At 37.3% G+C, this 16,868-nt stretch overlaps 1 protein-coding gene across 1 annotated transcript; it reads left to right on the forward strand.

Moving 5' to 3' along the window:
* The first annotated feature begins 14,231 nt into the window (after positions 1 to 14,231).
* On the forward strand, positions 14,232 to 15,507 carry LOC102978338 (testican-3-like). The gene is given in 3 exon segments (XM_007124328.1): positions 14,232 to 14,262; positions 14,265 to 14,801; positions 14,921 to 15,507. Coding segments are annotated over 3 exon segments (1,155 nt in total).
* Positions 15,508 to 16,868: the final 1,361 nt, after the last annotated feature.

Raw genomic sequence — 16,868 nt, forward strand, 5'->3', positions numbered from 1 at the left:
TGCCTTCTTTGTTTTGGATTAATTGATCGTAGCTACGTGGGTTTATCTCTGGGCTTTCTATCCTGTTCCATTAATGTGTGTGTCTGTTTTTATGCCAGTACCATACTCTTTTGATTATTGTAGTTTTGTAGTATAGTCTGAAGTCAGGGAGCATGATTCCTCTGGCTCTGTTCTTCTTTCTCAAGATTGTTTTGACTATTTGGGGTTTTTTTGTGGTTCTATACAAATTTTAGAATTATTTGTTCTAGTTCTGTGGAAAATGCCCTTGGTATTTTCATACGGATTGCATTGAATAATATATATATCTTTCCATCTGTTTGTGTCATCTTCAATTTGTTTCATCAGTGTCTTGTAGTTTTTGGAGTACAAGTCTTTAATCTCATTAGTTAGATTTGTTCCTAGGTATTTTATTTTTTTCGATGTGACTATAAATGGGATTTTTTTCTTAATTTCTCTTTCTGATAGCAGCTTTCTTTTAAACTACTCAAGTAAAATTCCTGGGAGTATAGGTAGTTGGATAAGACATCAGAAAAAGGAATTGGGCATTATAACATGTTTGGGTATTACCTAGACTTTATTAAACCTTTCAGATAAAAAAACCAAATCTGGATTTAGATTAGAAGAGGCTTTATTCCAATGGATTTTGGCAATAGAGGGGAAAGGGACTATTGCAATAGGGAGAATCTCTGCCCATGAAATCTGTAAGTATTTCAAAGGTCAGGCATAAAAGGGCCTTTCTTTTATAGGGAAAAGAGACCAAATCTAGAAAGAACCACGCTTGGGGAAGTGGGATGAAAGGGTAGCCAGACTGAACAGTTGATCATGAAATGTTTTTCCCTGAGGTTAATTGATGTCATTAAGGGGCCATGAAGGATACTCAAACTGAGGGTGGGTCAGAGTTTAAAGGCCTGAAGAAAGGAGAGAAGCTTAACTAAAGTTTGGTAAAGTCAAGGTAGCAGATATATTGTCCAGATTGGTCAGTGGTTTCAATCAGTTAAGTTAATTATTTATGAGGCAAAGAACAGATATTTGGAGGGTCTGGGTTTAACCTTGTTATATAGGTAAACAAGGTGCATATCGTGTGTCTTATCTAAGTTATATGGGGAAGAGTGGTTCTTTGTAGTAAGCAGTTTCTCAGAGCACAAAAAAGTTGAATATTTCTTAATTTTCTCTGTTTTCTAGGAGCACAGGGCTCAGGTAAAATTCAACATTGTCAGTCTCCACTTTTGTTCAAGATGAATGATATTTGTCGCTAAGCAACTCAGAGGTGGTTGTAAAATTCCTGAGTGGTGAGAAGAAGTGTCTCCGACTATTTCACCAGACTACCTGGGTGATCCAGACAGCAACTTGTCCAGGGATAAATCTAGCTCATGTATGGTCTGCTGCAGTGATGAGTCCTTCAGGTATATTTCAAGTCAGAGGTAAGAAGATGGACTGAAAGAATGAGAGAGACTTGACATAAAATGTTTAAGTAACGAGCCTGTTTTAGTAGTCTGGATGGAAACAATAACAGCTGACTTTACTTAGCACTTACTTTGTACCAGGCACAATTCTAAGCACATACCACCACTACTGCACCCCGTTCCTCTAATCATACTTAAGTGTAACTTCTGGGGATGGGGATATTTGTGAGCTATATCAGGAGTGTGGGGTTGATCATTAGAGCAGCTGCCTGGACCACTGAAAGTCTTTCCAAAACCTGTAAGACTATTTTGTGAATCATGAGGTTAATTTTACTGATAGATGTCCCTGGTGCCAATGCTGCTGTAGGATTGGTTCCTTCTTTAACTTCTTTAACAGACCAGAGTCCTCTTAAAAAATATATTCTTAGACATGTTTATTTATTTATTTTTAAATAAAAATGTATTGAGGTGTAACTTACACATCATAAAATTCACCCAATTTAAGTGTACAATTCAATAATTTTTAGTGAACTCACAGTGTTGTGTAACCACTGTCAAGTTTTAGAATGTTTCCATTGCCCCAGGAGGATCCCTAGTGCTCATTTTTAGCCACTCCATGTTTCCATCCCCAGCCCCAGGTAAACTACTTTGTGTTTCTACTTTCTGTGTCTGGAGATTTGCCTTTCATGGACATCTATAATGTAATAATATAATGTGAGGTCTTTTGTGTCTGGCTTCCCAGATGTCTTTTTTTTTTTTTTTTTTTTTTTTTTTTTTGCGGTACGCGGGCCTCTCACTGTTGTGGCCTCTCCCGTTGCGGAGCACAGGCTCCGGACGCGCAGGCTCAGTGGCCATGGCTCACGGGCCTAGCCACTCCGCGGCATGTGGGATCTTCCCGGACCAGGGCACAAACCCGTATCCCCTGAATCGGCAGGCGGACTCTCAACCACTGCACCACCAGGGAAGCCCCCAGATGTCTTTTTGATTTGGAGCTACATCTTTCCCATGACTCACTTTCAGCATCCCAGTCCTTTTCCAATTACTTAGTATACATCATAAACCCTGTAAAGTAGTCTTCAAATAGAACATAAAAGGGAAAGGGAATTCATTCAACTTGTATTAGTCTCTGTGTGTTCTTTCCCACATATAGTATGTTAATACTCAAATATATACATATGTGTGTGTTAACCTCTCCCTTTTATTAAATGAATAGTAGAACACAAAGATCTATAAATTTTCCCACTTAAAACTTATATCCTAATATTTTATATTTTTAAAAAATTCTGCAATAAAGTTGTATATATGTCATTTTGATACACACACACACACACACACACACACACACACACATATATATCTTTGGAATAAATCCCTATGAATGGAAATGATGATTAAATGATTTGTGCATTTGTAATTTTGAAAGAAATTTACAAATTGTCCTCCAGAGGTTGTACCAAGTTTTACAAGCAGCATAGAATGTGAACAATAATTCACAAAGGAGGAAATCACATTGCTAATAAGCTTGAAAAATACCCATTGATAATTTTTAAATTAAAATTAATACAATATTAGGGTACCACTTGTCACCTTAAAAAAGAGTAAACAGAACAAAACCAGTGAATGAATCTGTGTACTCAAGGAAAGAGCCATTTACATAAATCTAAACTACTGCAGTATTTTATAAAATGGTCATAACATTTTACCCAGTAATCCACTTCTTGGGGTCTTTAATAAAAATCAGAAATGCAGATTTTGCACTCAAAAATTCATTATAGCATAGTTTCTAATAGTGGGGAAATTTTAAGTGTTCAATAGCAGTGGAATATTAAAGTGATTAAACAGTTGGTTTAATATATAGCCACTAAAATAACATTTAAAAAATAGTTCTAGGGGCATGTAAAATATAAAATGAAATAGTACTCATGTAAAACTGTACATTAGTATATGATCTCAGTGGAATGAAAATGTATAACACTTGCATAGATAAATGGTTGGGAAAATACACCAAAAGTTTAACAATGGTTATCTCCAGTTTGAGGGATTTTATATGATTTTTCTTATTAATTTTTTCTGTATTTACAAAGTTTTCAACAGTGCTCAAGAATTGTTTTTTAAATCATAAACAAAAGCTCTTTTAAAACATTTACACAAGAATTATTAATGGTATGGGGAAAGATCACTACATAGTTACATGAAAAAAGGCAGGCTATAAAGCAAAATGATATTAAATATGAAAATGCAAATAACTACACAGATGGGGAAAAGCTAGTAAAAATGCATCTGAATGTTAAAATTGTTGTCTCTAGTGGCGTGAAAATATGGGTGTTCAGTTGCATAAATATTATTTTTATAATGAGAGAAAATAACGGCTATAAAATAAAATCCCAATGTAAATATAGGGTAAAGGATATGAATATCATTCAAAAAAGAAAAAATAGAAATTCTGTGATGCATAGCAATATGTTTAGCTTCCCTACTTACCAAAGAAATGCATATTAAAACAATTCTGAGATGCAAATTTTCACCTATCACATTGAGAAACGATTATTTAAAAGATCATAATCAATGGAAGCAACGATGCAAAAAAATCTTTGCTCTACTTTGCTCCAAGTTTGGAGGCAGGGGGTGTGGATGGGCAGGGAGGAAGTGTAGAAAGTTCTACTTTATAGAGCTCTGCTGCCAGCTTCAGGAAGCTAATGAAATTAATAATACACATTTTTTTTTCAGTTGACTCAGATGTGAAAGCCTTTGTTAAGATGTTTAACCTGGTGACTGAAAGAGCTGTAATTCAGGTATACTTAGTGAAGAACTAGATTTTCGTTAAGTCAAGGAGATGGAGAGAACTCACTGTACAAAGTTGAAGATGTAAAGTACTTTGTGATGCATTGAGGGTCAGTCTATTGCATTTGTTGATATTGTAACATTCTTTTCCTCATACTCCACTGACAATTCATTTTCAGTATGTCCACATGTTCCTCTTCCTCCTCTACAAAGGCTGGTGTTCACAAGTTCTCTATCCTAGGTTCTCTGCTCTTCTGCCAATTCGAGGATGATTAGCATGATTATGACTGAAGTATCAGACCCTACAGTCAATGGTAGCTCAGGAAGCAAAACATAAAGGGGGTTGCACTAATGGAACAAGAGTTCAGAGAGTGAATGTTTTCAATGCAGTATAATAGTAGAGGTATTGACTAATGTCAGCAAAATGATGGACTCAGAAGTTCCAAGCCCTCTTCCCCAACAGAAAGATCAAAGGGAAAAAAATAAGCAAGAACTCTCTGAATCAACCAGAGTCTGAATCACAGACAAACGTTTACAGCAACGATGCAACTATCTAATCAAGAAAAGCCATCTTCAAAACAGTAGGAAATTTTTGTGGTGTTTTACTCACTTTTGCCCCATGCCCTTTCAACTGAGGTAGTGGTTTTAGTTTTAAAGAGGAAGCAGCCTCGTTCTCAGTTCCCTTATTCAAACTGGAGGTAGCAGAGCACACTTTATTTTAAAAGTATTGTGTACATCTTTTCTATCCTTTCTGGGGGATAGCTGAAGGACTGATGTAAGGTGTTCATTATGATTTAAAAAACAATCATAACTTGGAGCTGAGTTATGAAACTTGGAGCTGAGTAGTGAAAAACGGCAGATACTGCTCATAAAATCTCCAAGGCAGCTACAGAACCACAGATGCCTGGGGCAATAGATTATGTGTGGAGACATACAATAGACTAAAGCCTGAAAGAGAAGTTGAAATGAGACTCTTTGGGAAATTAGGACATTCAAAAGCAGTCATACATATGTAGGAATTTAGAAAGCAATATGCAAGGCACATGCTCAGAAAAGACCTTACAGGACCTTAAGAGTTTGCTTGGGCTGATCTCTAGGCTCTGAGCAAGCCCTGCTAAGTCTTGAAGGCGTGCTCAAGCACAGAGCCAATCTGCAAAGACTTGGTGAGCTCCTGGAACTCAAAAAATCTCTGTCAAAACATTAGTTGAACATGAGCTAATGGAACAAAGACTTCAGTAGTCATGTATGGCAAGGAATAGTCTTTGCGAAAATAGTATGAAAGTCCCCAAACAGACAACTAAGCCTTAAACAATAATATCGATAATAATGAAAACCCTAAGGAAGAGGGAGAATTTTATTTCTAAATGCCTAACTATCAGCTAAAAAAATCACAGAGCACACAGAGAAACAGGAGAACGTGGCTTATTCAAAAGAACAAAATGAATTGACAAAAACCATCCCCAAGGAAGCCCAGATATAAGATATACTAGACAGACTTTTTCCCCCAACTTTGTTGAGATATAACTGACATATAACACTATGAAAGATTAAGGTGTATAGGTGATGATTTGATACCATATATATTGCAAAATTATTACTAAAAGCTTGGTTAACGTCCATTTCCTCACATAATTACAATATTTTTTTTGTGGTGAGAGTATTTAAGATCTTCTCTCATCACAACTTTCAAGAATAGAGCAAAGTTGTTACAGCCATTACACTAAATATTAGATTCCCAAAACTTATTCATCTTAACTGAAAGTTTGTACTCCTTATTTGCCATTTCTCCATTTCCCCCAATTTTCAGCTTCTGGCAACCATCATTCATTCTACTCTCTGTTTCTATGAGTTTTACTTTTAAATTCCACATACAAGTGAGAGCAAACAGTATTTGTCTTCCTCTGTCTGACTTATTTCACTTAGCGTAATGCCCTCAAGGTCCATCCATGTTATTCCAAATGATTGGATTTCCTTCCTTTTTTTGTAACAATATTCCATTGTATATATACCAGATTTTTAAAATCAATTCATCTGTCTATAGACACTTAGATTATTTCCATGTTGTGGTTATTATGAATAATGCTGTAATGAATGTGGGGGTGCAGATACCTCTTTGAAATACTGATTTCATTTCCTTCAGATATATACCCAAGAGTGGGATTGCTGTATCATACAGTAGTTCTATTTTTAATTTTTTGATGAAACTTCATACCGTTTTCCATAGCAGTTCTTCCAATTTACATTCCCACCAACAGGGCACTAAGGTTCCCTTTTCTCCACATTTTCACCAATATTCATTATCTCTTGATTTTTTGATAATAGCCATCTCAACAGATGTAGGTTGATATCTCATCATGGCTTTGATTTGCATTCCCCTAGTGGTTAGTGATGTTAAACATCATTTCATGTATGTGTTTTCAAGGGTGTATCCCAGAATTCAAGGCAGCAGAAATGTGCCCACTATTATTTCTTTTTTTTAACACAACGGGTGAAAGAAGAGATTGATTCTTTTCTTGTGACACTCTGCTGCCACCTATAGAAAATTATTTTAAAAACAACTAAGAAGATATTTCCTTGGCCTAAAATCCACTGCAGCAGACATACCCCAAATAAATAAGAAGGAGAAGAAACTTGGCATTCCTCTTGAAATTTTGGCTTCTCTATAGCTACAGAAATAAAATGGAAATGGAGAAATGGGAAATCTTAGACCTACTTCACCTATGCTTAATGATCAAATTAATGCAGGGAGGGGATTGAAATGAATAGAACAGATGCATTGAAGCATAGGGAATATAGACCACTTCCTAGGCTGTAAAACAAACCACAATAATTTTAAAAGAATTGAAATTATACAGAATAGATAGTCTGACAATAATGTAATAAAACTAGAAAACAATAGAAAGATAATAGGAAAACCTTTAAATACCTGGGAAACAGACAACATATTTACAAATAATCAATGGGCCAAATTGGAAATCTGAAAGGAAATAAAAATAAGTAGAACTGAATGAAAATATAAATGCAACATAACAGAATATGTGGAATGCAGCTAAAGCTGTAATGAGAGGGAAATTTATAGCACTAAATACTCACCTTAGAAAAGAAGAAAGATCTTAAATCCATAATCTACATTTCTACTTTAAGAAACTGGAAAAAGAAGAGCAAAATGAAAACAAAGAAAGCAGAAGGAAGGAAGTAAAGAGTAAAAGTCAATAAAATTGAAAACAGAAAAATAATCAAGGAAATCTATTTTTAAAAACTTGTTCTTAGAAAAGATTATTAAAATTTATAAACCTCTAGCAAGACTGACAAAAATAAAGAGAGAAGACATAAATTGCCATTATAAGGCATAAAATAGGGAAAATCATTACAGAGACTGTAACCTTTAAAAAGAAAATAAAGAGAATAGTATTGACTCTTCTGAATCCTCTTTTCAGCTAGGCCTTGACCTTAGGACTTCTATGTTCATCTTTGCATTGTTCAATTTTAGCAAGAATCCGGTTAGTCACTTTAACAAAAATCCCCACTCTAGATATCTGATCACTCTTGATATCTGATTAAATTCTTCATCCCTCACAATCCCTCAGGTGATATCTGATCCCTCTAGGCTGCCTTTAGCAAAAATCCTGTGAAGTCAGTTTAGTCAGAATCACTCCTTATCTCTGATATTTCCTCTTAGTAATTTTCCATCCACTGACCCTTCCACTCTGCTACTTAGCTATAAATCCCCACTTTTCCTTGCTGTATTCAGATTTGAGTCCAGTTTTGTACTTAGGTCTCTTTTCCCCAATTGCAATAGTCCTGATTAAAATCTGCTTTTCCACTTTAACTACTATTAAACTCTGGTTTTCTTTGACAGTATGGACAATTTACACTCAAAATTTGACAATTTAGAAGAAATGGACTAATTCCTCAAAAATCACAAACTATCAAAACTCTATCAGCATGAGATAATTTGAATAGCTCAAAGAACTAAAGAAAATTATGTCTAAAGAACTAAAGAAAAGTACGAGGACCATGTTTCACTAAACAGAGACTACTGATCAATAAAGAGATAGAAATTATAAAGAAGAATCAAAAGTTAACTCTGCAATTTAAAAGCATAGTAACTGGACTTCCCTGGTGGAACAATGGTTAAGAATCTGCCTGCCAATGCAGGGGACATGGGTTCGGGCCCTGATCCGGGAAGATGCCACATGCTGTGCAGCAATTAAGCCTGTGTGCCACAACTACTGAGCCTGCGCTATAGAACCCACAAGTCACAACTACTGAAGCCCATGCGCTTAGAACCCGTGCTCTGCAACAAGAGAAGCCACAGCAATGAGAAGCCCATGCACCACCACGAAGAGTAACCCCTTTTCGCTGCAACTAGAGAAAGATCACATGCAGCAACAAAGACCCAACGCAGCCATAAATAAATTAATTAATTAATTTAAAAAAATGTGTAGTAACTAAAATGAAAAAATTTAGTAGAGGAGCCAAACAGCAGATTTGAGCTCTATAATATGGATAAACCTTGAAACCCTTAATTAAGTAAGAGAAAACAGACATAAAAGATCACACACATATTTTATGACTCCATTTACATGAAATATCCAGTATAGACAAATCCACAGTCACAAGAAAGCAGACTAGTGATTGCCAGCGTCTGGGGAATAGAGAATGACTGCTAATGGGTACTAGAGGTTTTTTGTTGTGGTGAGGAAAATGCTCTGAAATTAGATAGTTGTAATGGCTACATGACCTTGTGAATGTACTAAAAACTACTGAATTAGGTTGAATTAAATCGAAATTTAAAATTAAAATTAAATTAAATTGAAACATAGTCATGCCATGGAATATTTTGTGGCTATTAAAAAGAGTAAACACTCTATCTTTGAGGAATTGCCAAGATTCCTGTAACTTGGAGGAATCACCAAGAGAGAAAAAAAAAATACAGCTTGAGTTATATCTAACAATGGTTACCCAGGATTTCTTGTAGACAGGAACAGCAGTAGCAAAACATTTGTAAAGTAACCTCTTGTCTCATAGACCAAATGAGAAGCTTCAAGTATAGGGAAGACCTGGTTTGCACAGGTTAGTTTAACAGCACATGATCATATTCCTACTTTCCTAAAAAATGATCTTCACCCCCAGGTAATTATAAGGCATAATTGAGCATATTTAGAGGACATGCAGACTCTGCTAGTGTTCTTCCTGTGGCAAACCTAGGGAAATCCACTATGGACGTAGGGCTAGATACTTAACCTCTCCTTGTCTCAGTTTCCTCACATGCAAAATGGGGACGATAGCAGTGTCTACTTATAGTGTTGTTCAGAGGATTAAATGCATTAATATGTATAATGTGCTTAGAATTGTGCCTCGTACAAAATAAGTGCTAAATAAATGTTGAGACCTGTTACTATTTATTACTATTTTAATCCAGACTATTACTCAATCTTCTTTCAAGTCTCTCCTTCCTTCAATCCACTATCATACCACATAGAGTCCATGTAATGAGGATAGGATCATCCAAGGAGAAGAGAGCAGCATACTCCAGGGAAGATCCTGGATCCCTAGGATAAAGCCCTCCTTAGTTACTCCTTTATGTCTGATTGTCCATTTAACTGATGCCCTTTCCTTTCTATTTCCTGCTTTGAGGACTGTTTTATGGGGTATATAGTGTGTGCTGGTAATAGGAGAAAGAAGGAGCTCTGACAGTAAAGCATTGAGGGATCTAGCTCCAATTCAATAAGCTTATGGACTGATGAGAAGAAACATAGCACAAACTGTCTATAACATGGAACTCCTGCAACAGAGAGGGAATTGGAGGCTTAGGAAAGCCCAGGAGAAGTGACGTCTGCAGCTTTAAAACTTTCCCCCATGTTCCTAATCTCCTAGGCAACCATAACACCCACCCTCTGGTATATATTATGGGATTAGCTGGTGGTTTCAAGGATATAACTGGGGAAAGTGCCTATGTTGCATCCCTGACTCTTCCTGGGTGGTCTAGGTAGGCAGGTTTGCTCTCTGAATGTGTACCAGGACTAACATTTCCCTTCTTCCCTTACTCATCTTGGCTTTGCCTCTTAGCAATGTCGTTAAGGTCAAGGGACACATAGTATGACAGGCAAGAAACCAGTTTCCTAGCCTTTAAAATATAGAAAATGTGTTTTCTACAGATGAATGAAATTCTCTAGCAGAGAAGTCCCTGTTCTTCATCATGGTGAGTGTTACCTTTGTTAAAATCTTTTATAATTTGATAAATAATAAAGTATTATCTTAATGTTATTTAATTTTTTTTTTTTTTCAGTACGCAGGCCTCTCACTGTTGTGGCCTCTCCCGTTGTGGAGCACAGGCTCCCGACGCGCAGGCTCAGCGGCCATGGCTCACGGGCCTAGTCACTCCGCGGCATGTGGGATCTTCCCGGACCGGGGCACGAACCCATGTCCCCTGCATCGGCAGGCGGACTCTCAACCACTGTGCCATCAGGGAAGCCCCTATTTAATTGTTTTTTAAAAAATGACTTCTGAGGTTTAATATTTTCTCCCACTGTTTATTATCTATTTGGGTCTTTTTCTTTGAAATGTCTGCGTCCTTTATTCATTTTTCTACTGGGGTTTTATATTCTAAATAACTTTGTTATTACATCCTCCTCATCAAACTAATGTGTTGTCATTGTTGAAAATTTGAACATTTCACAAATGCAAATGCAAGGGGAAAAATCACTCATGACCACTCACTATTATTATTTTGGTGATGTTTAATGATTTTTTCCAATGTTCATTTTCTCTATTATTTACAGGTAGTTTAGGTAATTATACGTATATGAACTCACACACATAATGAACACATAATGAAATGGTGATAATACTTTGCAGATTTCTATGCAATGTTTCAAATTCATGAATGTTTTTTCATGTCAGGAAAATTTCTTCAAGAATAATATTTCTAATGTTTATCAAATAATCCACCTGCTGAAGATCCATATACTATCATTTTTAAAAATTTATTTTATTTATTATTTTTGGCTGTGTTGGGTCTTCATTGCTGCGTGCAGGATTTCTCTACCTGCGGCTACTCTTCGTTGCAGTGCACGGGCTTCTCATTGCAGTGGCTTCTCTTGTTGCAGAGCACGGTCTCTAGGCATGCGGGCTTCAGTAGTTGCAGCACGCAAGTTCCGTAGTTGTGGCTTGTGGGCTCTAGAGTGCAGGCTCAGTAGTTGTGGTGCGTGGGCTTGTTGCTCTGGGGCATGTGGGATCTTCCTGGACCAGGGACCAAACCCGTGTCCCCTGCATTGGCAGGTGGATTCTTAACCACTCTGCCACCAGGGAAGTCCAAGATCCATATACTCTCATTTATTTACTCATTCTCCTATTACACTTTTAGCTCATTGCAATTCACTATTATTAAAAAATAGCAATGACTGTCTTTGTAAATAATTTGGAGAGATGTACTTTAATTTGTAAAACAAGCTATACAATAGGATATTAACTATTTATCGTGTATACTGCAAGTAGTTTTTTCAGCTTCATCATTGTCTTTTAAAAATAAAATGTACTGAAAAGGTTATGTACATATATCAAAACAAAAATTTTTCAGCAGAGGAGTGGATGAAGAAGATGTGGTACATATATACAATGTAATATTGCTCAGCCATTAAAAAGAATGAAATAATGCCATTTGCAGCAACATGGATGGATGTAGAGATTGGCGTACTGAGTGAAATAAGTCAGAGAAAGAGAAGTATTGTATTATGTTGCTTATATGTGGAATCTAAAACAAAATGATACAAATGAACTTATTTTCAAAACAGAAAGAGACACAGACTTAGAGAATGAACTTATGGTTACCAGGGGGGGAAGGGTGGGGGAGAGGGATAGACTGGGAGTTTGGGATTGACATGTACACACTGCTGTATTTAAAATGGATAACCAACAAGGACCTACTGTATAGCACAGCAAACTCTGCTCAATACTATATTATGTAACAACCTAAATGGGAAAAGAATTTGAAAAAGAATAGATACATTTATATGTATAATTGAATCACTTTGCTGTACACCTGAAACGAACACAACATTGTTAATCAACTATACTCCAAAATAAAATAAATTTTTTTTAAAAACTCAAAGAAACCCAAAAAATTTTAAAGTATGTAGTGAAAAATGTCCTTCACAACTTCGTCTCCCATCTACCTAGTTTCCACCTCCCACTCAGTTAATCACGGTTATTTGTTTCTTCTGTAAATTTCAAGTGTGTGTATATTCAAGTAACAAGATAACCTTCCACCCATTTTTCCATTATTTTTGCACAAAAGATAGTATACAATATATACTTTTCTGAACATTTTAAAATCACTTAATATATCTTTGTTGTTTCCATGTCAGTGTATAAACACTTTCTCATTCTTTTTTATAGCATCATTGTATGATTGTACCATAATTTATTTAGAGAGTACTCTAACGATAGACATTTGGACTTTACTATTACAAACAATGCTGCAGTGAATAACCTGGCACACATGTTATTTAAAACATTTGTAAATACTGGCATGTTTGTAGGATAAGTTTCCAGAAAAGAAGTTGCGGTTTAGAGGCTTTATGAATTTATTATATGATAGACTTCCTAAATTGCCTTCAACAAGCGTACCAAATTATACTCCCACCAACAAAGCAAGACATTTTCCCACAGTCTCACTAACAGAGTATTTTCATCAAACTCTTGAGGGTTTTTTTTTGTCACTACTATTGATAAAAGTATGTCTTTTATTTTTATTTATGGGTTTCCAGGTTTAAATAGCCTTTGATGAATAGTCCTTGATGCTGGCTCTCCCAGCTGCTGACTTAAATAACCCAGAAGAGGACAAAGGTTTGCAACAACCCTGAAAAGTGAGACTAACAAGGAACTCATTGCCAGAATGTGTAAAACATTGCCACAAAGCTCCAAAGTACGTAATATAGTTTCCAATTATTGACTATTCAGTACATGTGGGAGAAAGTATATATGTGTGCATGCATTACTCCCCCAGGAATCTTCACAGTAATTCTATCAGTATGGTATTATGAGCCATATTTGACAAGTAAAGAAACTCTGGCTCAGAGAGCTAAGTGACTTACTTGCCTAAAGATATATAACAAGAGGCAGAGCTGAGGTTCAAACACAGGCTTGTAGGACTCCAAAATGGAACTGTTTTCAATACCCTACATGCTTTATCCCTCTCTCATTCTTTGACTCCTGATTCAGGAATAGAACAATTGAACCAATCAGAAAATCGGCCAACTCAAATTTCATGACTACTTTTTTTTATAGTCGATTTACAATATTATATTAGTTTCAGGTGTACATCATAGTGATTCAGCATTTTTACAGATTATACTCCATTAGAAGTCATTGCAAGATTATGGTTATAATTCCTTGTGCTATCCAATATGTCCTTGTTACTTATCTATTTTATGTATAGTAGTTTGTATCTCTTAATCCCATACCCCTAATTTGCCCTCTGCCACTTCTGTCTCCCCTTTGGTAACCACAAGTTTTTTTTTCTATATCTGTGAGTCTGTTTCTGTTTCACATAAATACATTTATTTGTATTATTTTTTAGCCTGAATACTGATTTCTGAAGTACTAGTCCAAAGTGCTTTTTCTTATTCTATTCCATCTCACCTATAATATCTTCCTTTCTACATCCAAACAGAAATTAGAATTTGGAAGCTCAAAACATGTATGCAAGATGACAGGCTGGATAAAAGGAGATAACAGTTGTGCAACTGGCAGTGAGTGGGCCATTACCTCCTGGAAGATGGAGAAGATGATCCAATATAATAATAATGGCTAACATTCATTTACAGTGGGTCAGGGAATTAGCTAACCATTTTCTAGAAATTAGCTCATTTCAACAGCTTGGCAGGGTAAATACTGTTATTATTCCATTATTGTAGATGAGGAACAGTGTGAAGAGGTTGAATTACTAGAGCAGATCAGTTAAAAACTGATGGCAGGGGGAAGGGGAGTGTGGATGGGGGAGGGAAGGACGGAGGGGCGCGCAGAGCCAAGGGGCGGCTGCGGATGCTCCGGGCGCCTGCCCTGCTGTGCGTGTGCACAGCGCCTGGTGCGCGCAGGCTCTGGCAGCGGCGGCGGGCCGGCCGGCGGGCGGCAATTTTCTGTATGACAAAGAATGGCTCAGCACGGTGTCCCACTACGACCGGGAGGCCGGACAGTGGAACCGATTCCGAGACGATGATTATTTCCGCACGTGGAGTCCAGGAAAGGCCTTCGATGGGGCTCTAGACCCAACTAAAGACCCGTGCTTAAGGCTGAAATGTAGTCGCCACGAAGTGTGCATTATTCAAGGTTCTCAGACCGCAGTCTGCGTTAGTCAGCGGAGGCTCACGCACAGTATGAAAGATGCAGGAGTTGGGCATAAGCAGTGGAGGGGTCCCCCGACATCCACCTGCCAGCAGTGCCCGGGGATCTCTACCAGCCCCATATGTGGTTCAGATGGACATACCTACTCTTCTCAGTGCAAACTAGAATACCAGGCATGCATCTTAGGAAAACAGATCTCAGTCAAGTGTGAAGGACGTTGCCCGTGTCCTTCAGATACGACCATGGGCTCAAGCAGGAATATGAAGAGAGCCTGCAGTGACCTGGAGCTCAGGGAGATGGCCAGCAGACTGTGGGACTGATTCAAGGCCCTGCATGGAGTGGGGGCCAGAACAAGAAGACGAAAGCATCGCTGCGGCCGGAGAGAAGCAGATTTGATACCAGTATTTTGCCAATTTGAAAGGATTCACTCGGCTTGATGTTTAACAGACTTGATACAAACTACGACCTGCTCCTGGACCAGTCGGAGCTTGGGAGCATTTACCTGGACAAGAATGAGCGGTGCGCGGAGGCCTTCTTCAGCTCCTGTGACACGTACAAGGACAGCTCTATCTCCAACAACGAGTGGTGCTACTGCTTCCAGAGGCAACAAGACCCACCTTGCCAGACGGAGCTCGGCAGTATTCAGAAGTGGCTCGGGGTGAAGAAGCTCCTCGGACAGTACGTCCCCCAGTGTGACGCAGATGGTTACTACAAGCCAACGCAGTGCCACGGCAGCACTGGGCAGTGCTGGTTTGTGGACCGATATGGAAAGGAAGTTGTGGGGTCCAGGAAGCGCGGTGCTGCAGACTGTGCTATTGATTTTGAGATCTCTGGAGATTTTGCAAGTGGAGATTTCCGTGAATGGGCTGCTGATGACGATGAAGATGACATTATGAACAATGAAGATGAAATTGAAGATGATGATGAGGATGAAGGGGATGATGATGATGGTGGTGACCAGGATGGATACATCTGATGGATGAGAGCTGAGAGCAACAAATTCTACGTTTCTTTTATTTACCAAGTGATCCCCTACTGAGGAGTACCTTCTTGCCCCCAAACAAAATGATTCTAAAACTCACTTAATAATTTGTATAATTATTTCAAATATTGCAACTAAAGTCATAGAACTTTATGTTTAGAGAAGTATCATTTACTTTGAGTTTTTATATGAAAAAGAGAACACTTATGGAGTCTAGCCAGACGAGAGAAAGTTATGAAGAGCTACTGATCTATATGAGTCTGCCACAAACAAAACAACCAGTGCTTGAGGTCATATATGATATTTTTCTGGGAGAAATTCTAAGTTGAATCTACAATAACATACTAGTGACGTGGATTCTAAGGATTTTATAAAAATATGCATGACCTTAATTGAAGTTTCCAAGCAGACTCTTCCCAGAGCTGGAGTGATTTAGAGGTGAGTGAGGGAATAGCACAAAGTGAGAAAAACAAAGTCACCATCCTGGAGACCTCCACCACGTTTGTATGTTTTTAGTCATGAAGTTTTAGTGATTTTTTAGTTATGAAGTTATTCTGGATGTGACCAGATATCTTACCAAATGGCCAGTAGGGGAAAACCATGGATTTTGAAAGTTAAAAACATAGTTGTCCTTTCTAATTTTTATTTTAATTTGGACAGCAGTCTCATGTTGATTTGTTTGATAATCTTAACCAACATGATTTCTTTATCTTTCTAGGTTTCTTTATCTTTCTGACCAGCAACTTAGGGTGCAGAACTTAAAGTAGAAAGACAAAGGGAAAGATTCTTTTAAACCATATTTTTACAAAAAGTTTGTCATTTGCCCCAATATCAAACTTAAAAATCTTCATTCTTGTTTTATTTCCTATGTTAGATAAATATTTGCATTTAATCTAAGAATTATGCATTTTTGTTACTAGTGTCAAAACTTAGAGAACATACTGTATGGTGCCTTGCAAAATAGAAATAGAAAGGTTTCAGCATGCATCCCCACATAGGACATTAGGCCATAGATAGGCACACCTAATCACAAATTAATACCAGTCCAGGTACTGCTGCTGGAATGAAGAAAATAGAATACTTTCTTTCTTTTTTCTACTGCTACATAGTTACCATGTGGACATGTTTATGATTATTGTGTGGAGTAGCATTTAAGATTTAACTGCAACAAAAATTACTTTAATTGTTGTATTTAAGTTAGCATGTTAATTAATCATGAGCCCTTCTGGTACACCATCGCTTTTAAGGATATCAGACCTTTGGTTTTGTGCCCAGAATAAAAGTGGAAAAACCTGTTGGGCGTTACACACTGGTGTCACCATTTAAACAGTGGGTCAGCTGGTTTCCCAGGATAC

The sequence above is a fragment of the Physeter macrocephalus genome, chromosome 21 (assembly GCF_002837175.3).
Source record: "Physeter macrocephalus isolate SW-GA chromosome 21, ASM283717v5, whole genome shotgun sequence".
Classification (NCBI taxonomy): domain Eukaryota; kingdom Metazoa; phylum Chordata; class Mammalia; order Artiodactyla; family Physeteridae; genus Physeter; species Physeter macrocephalus.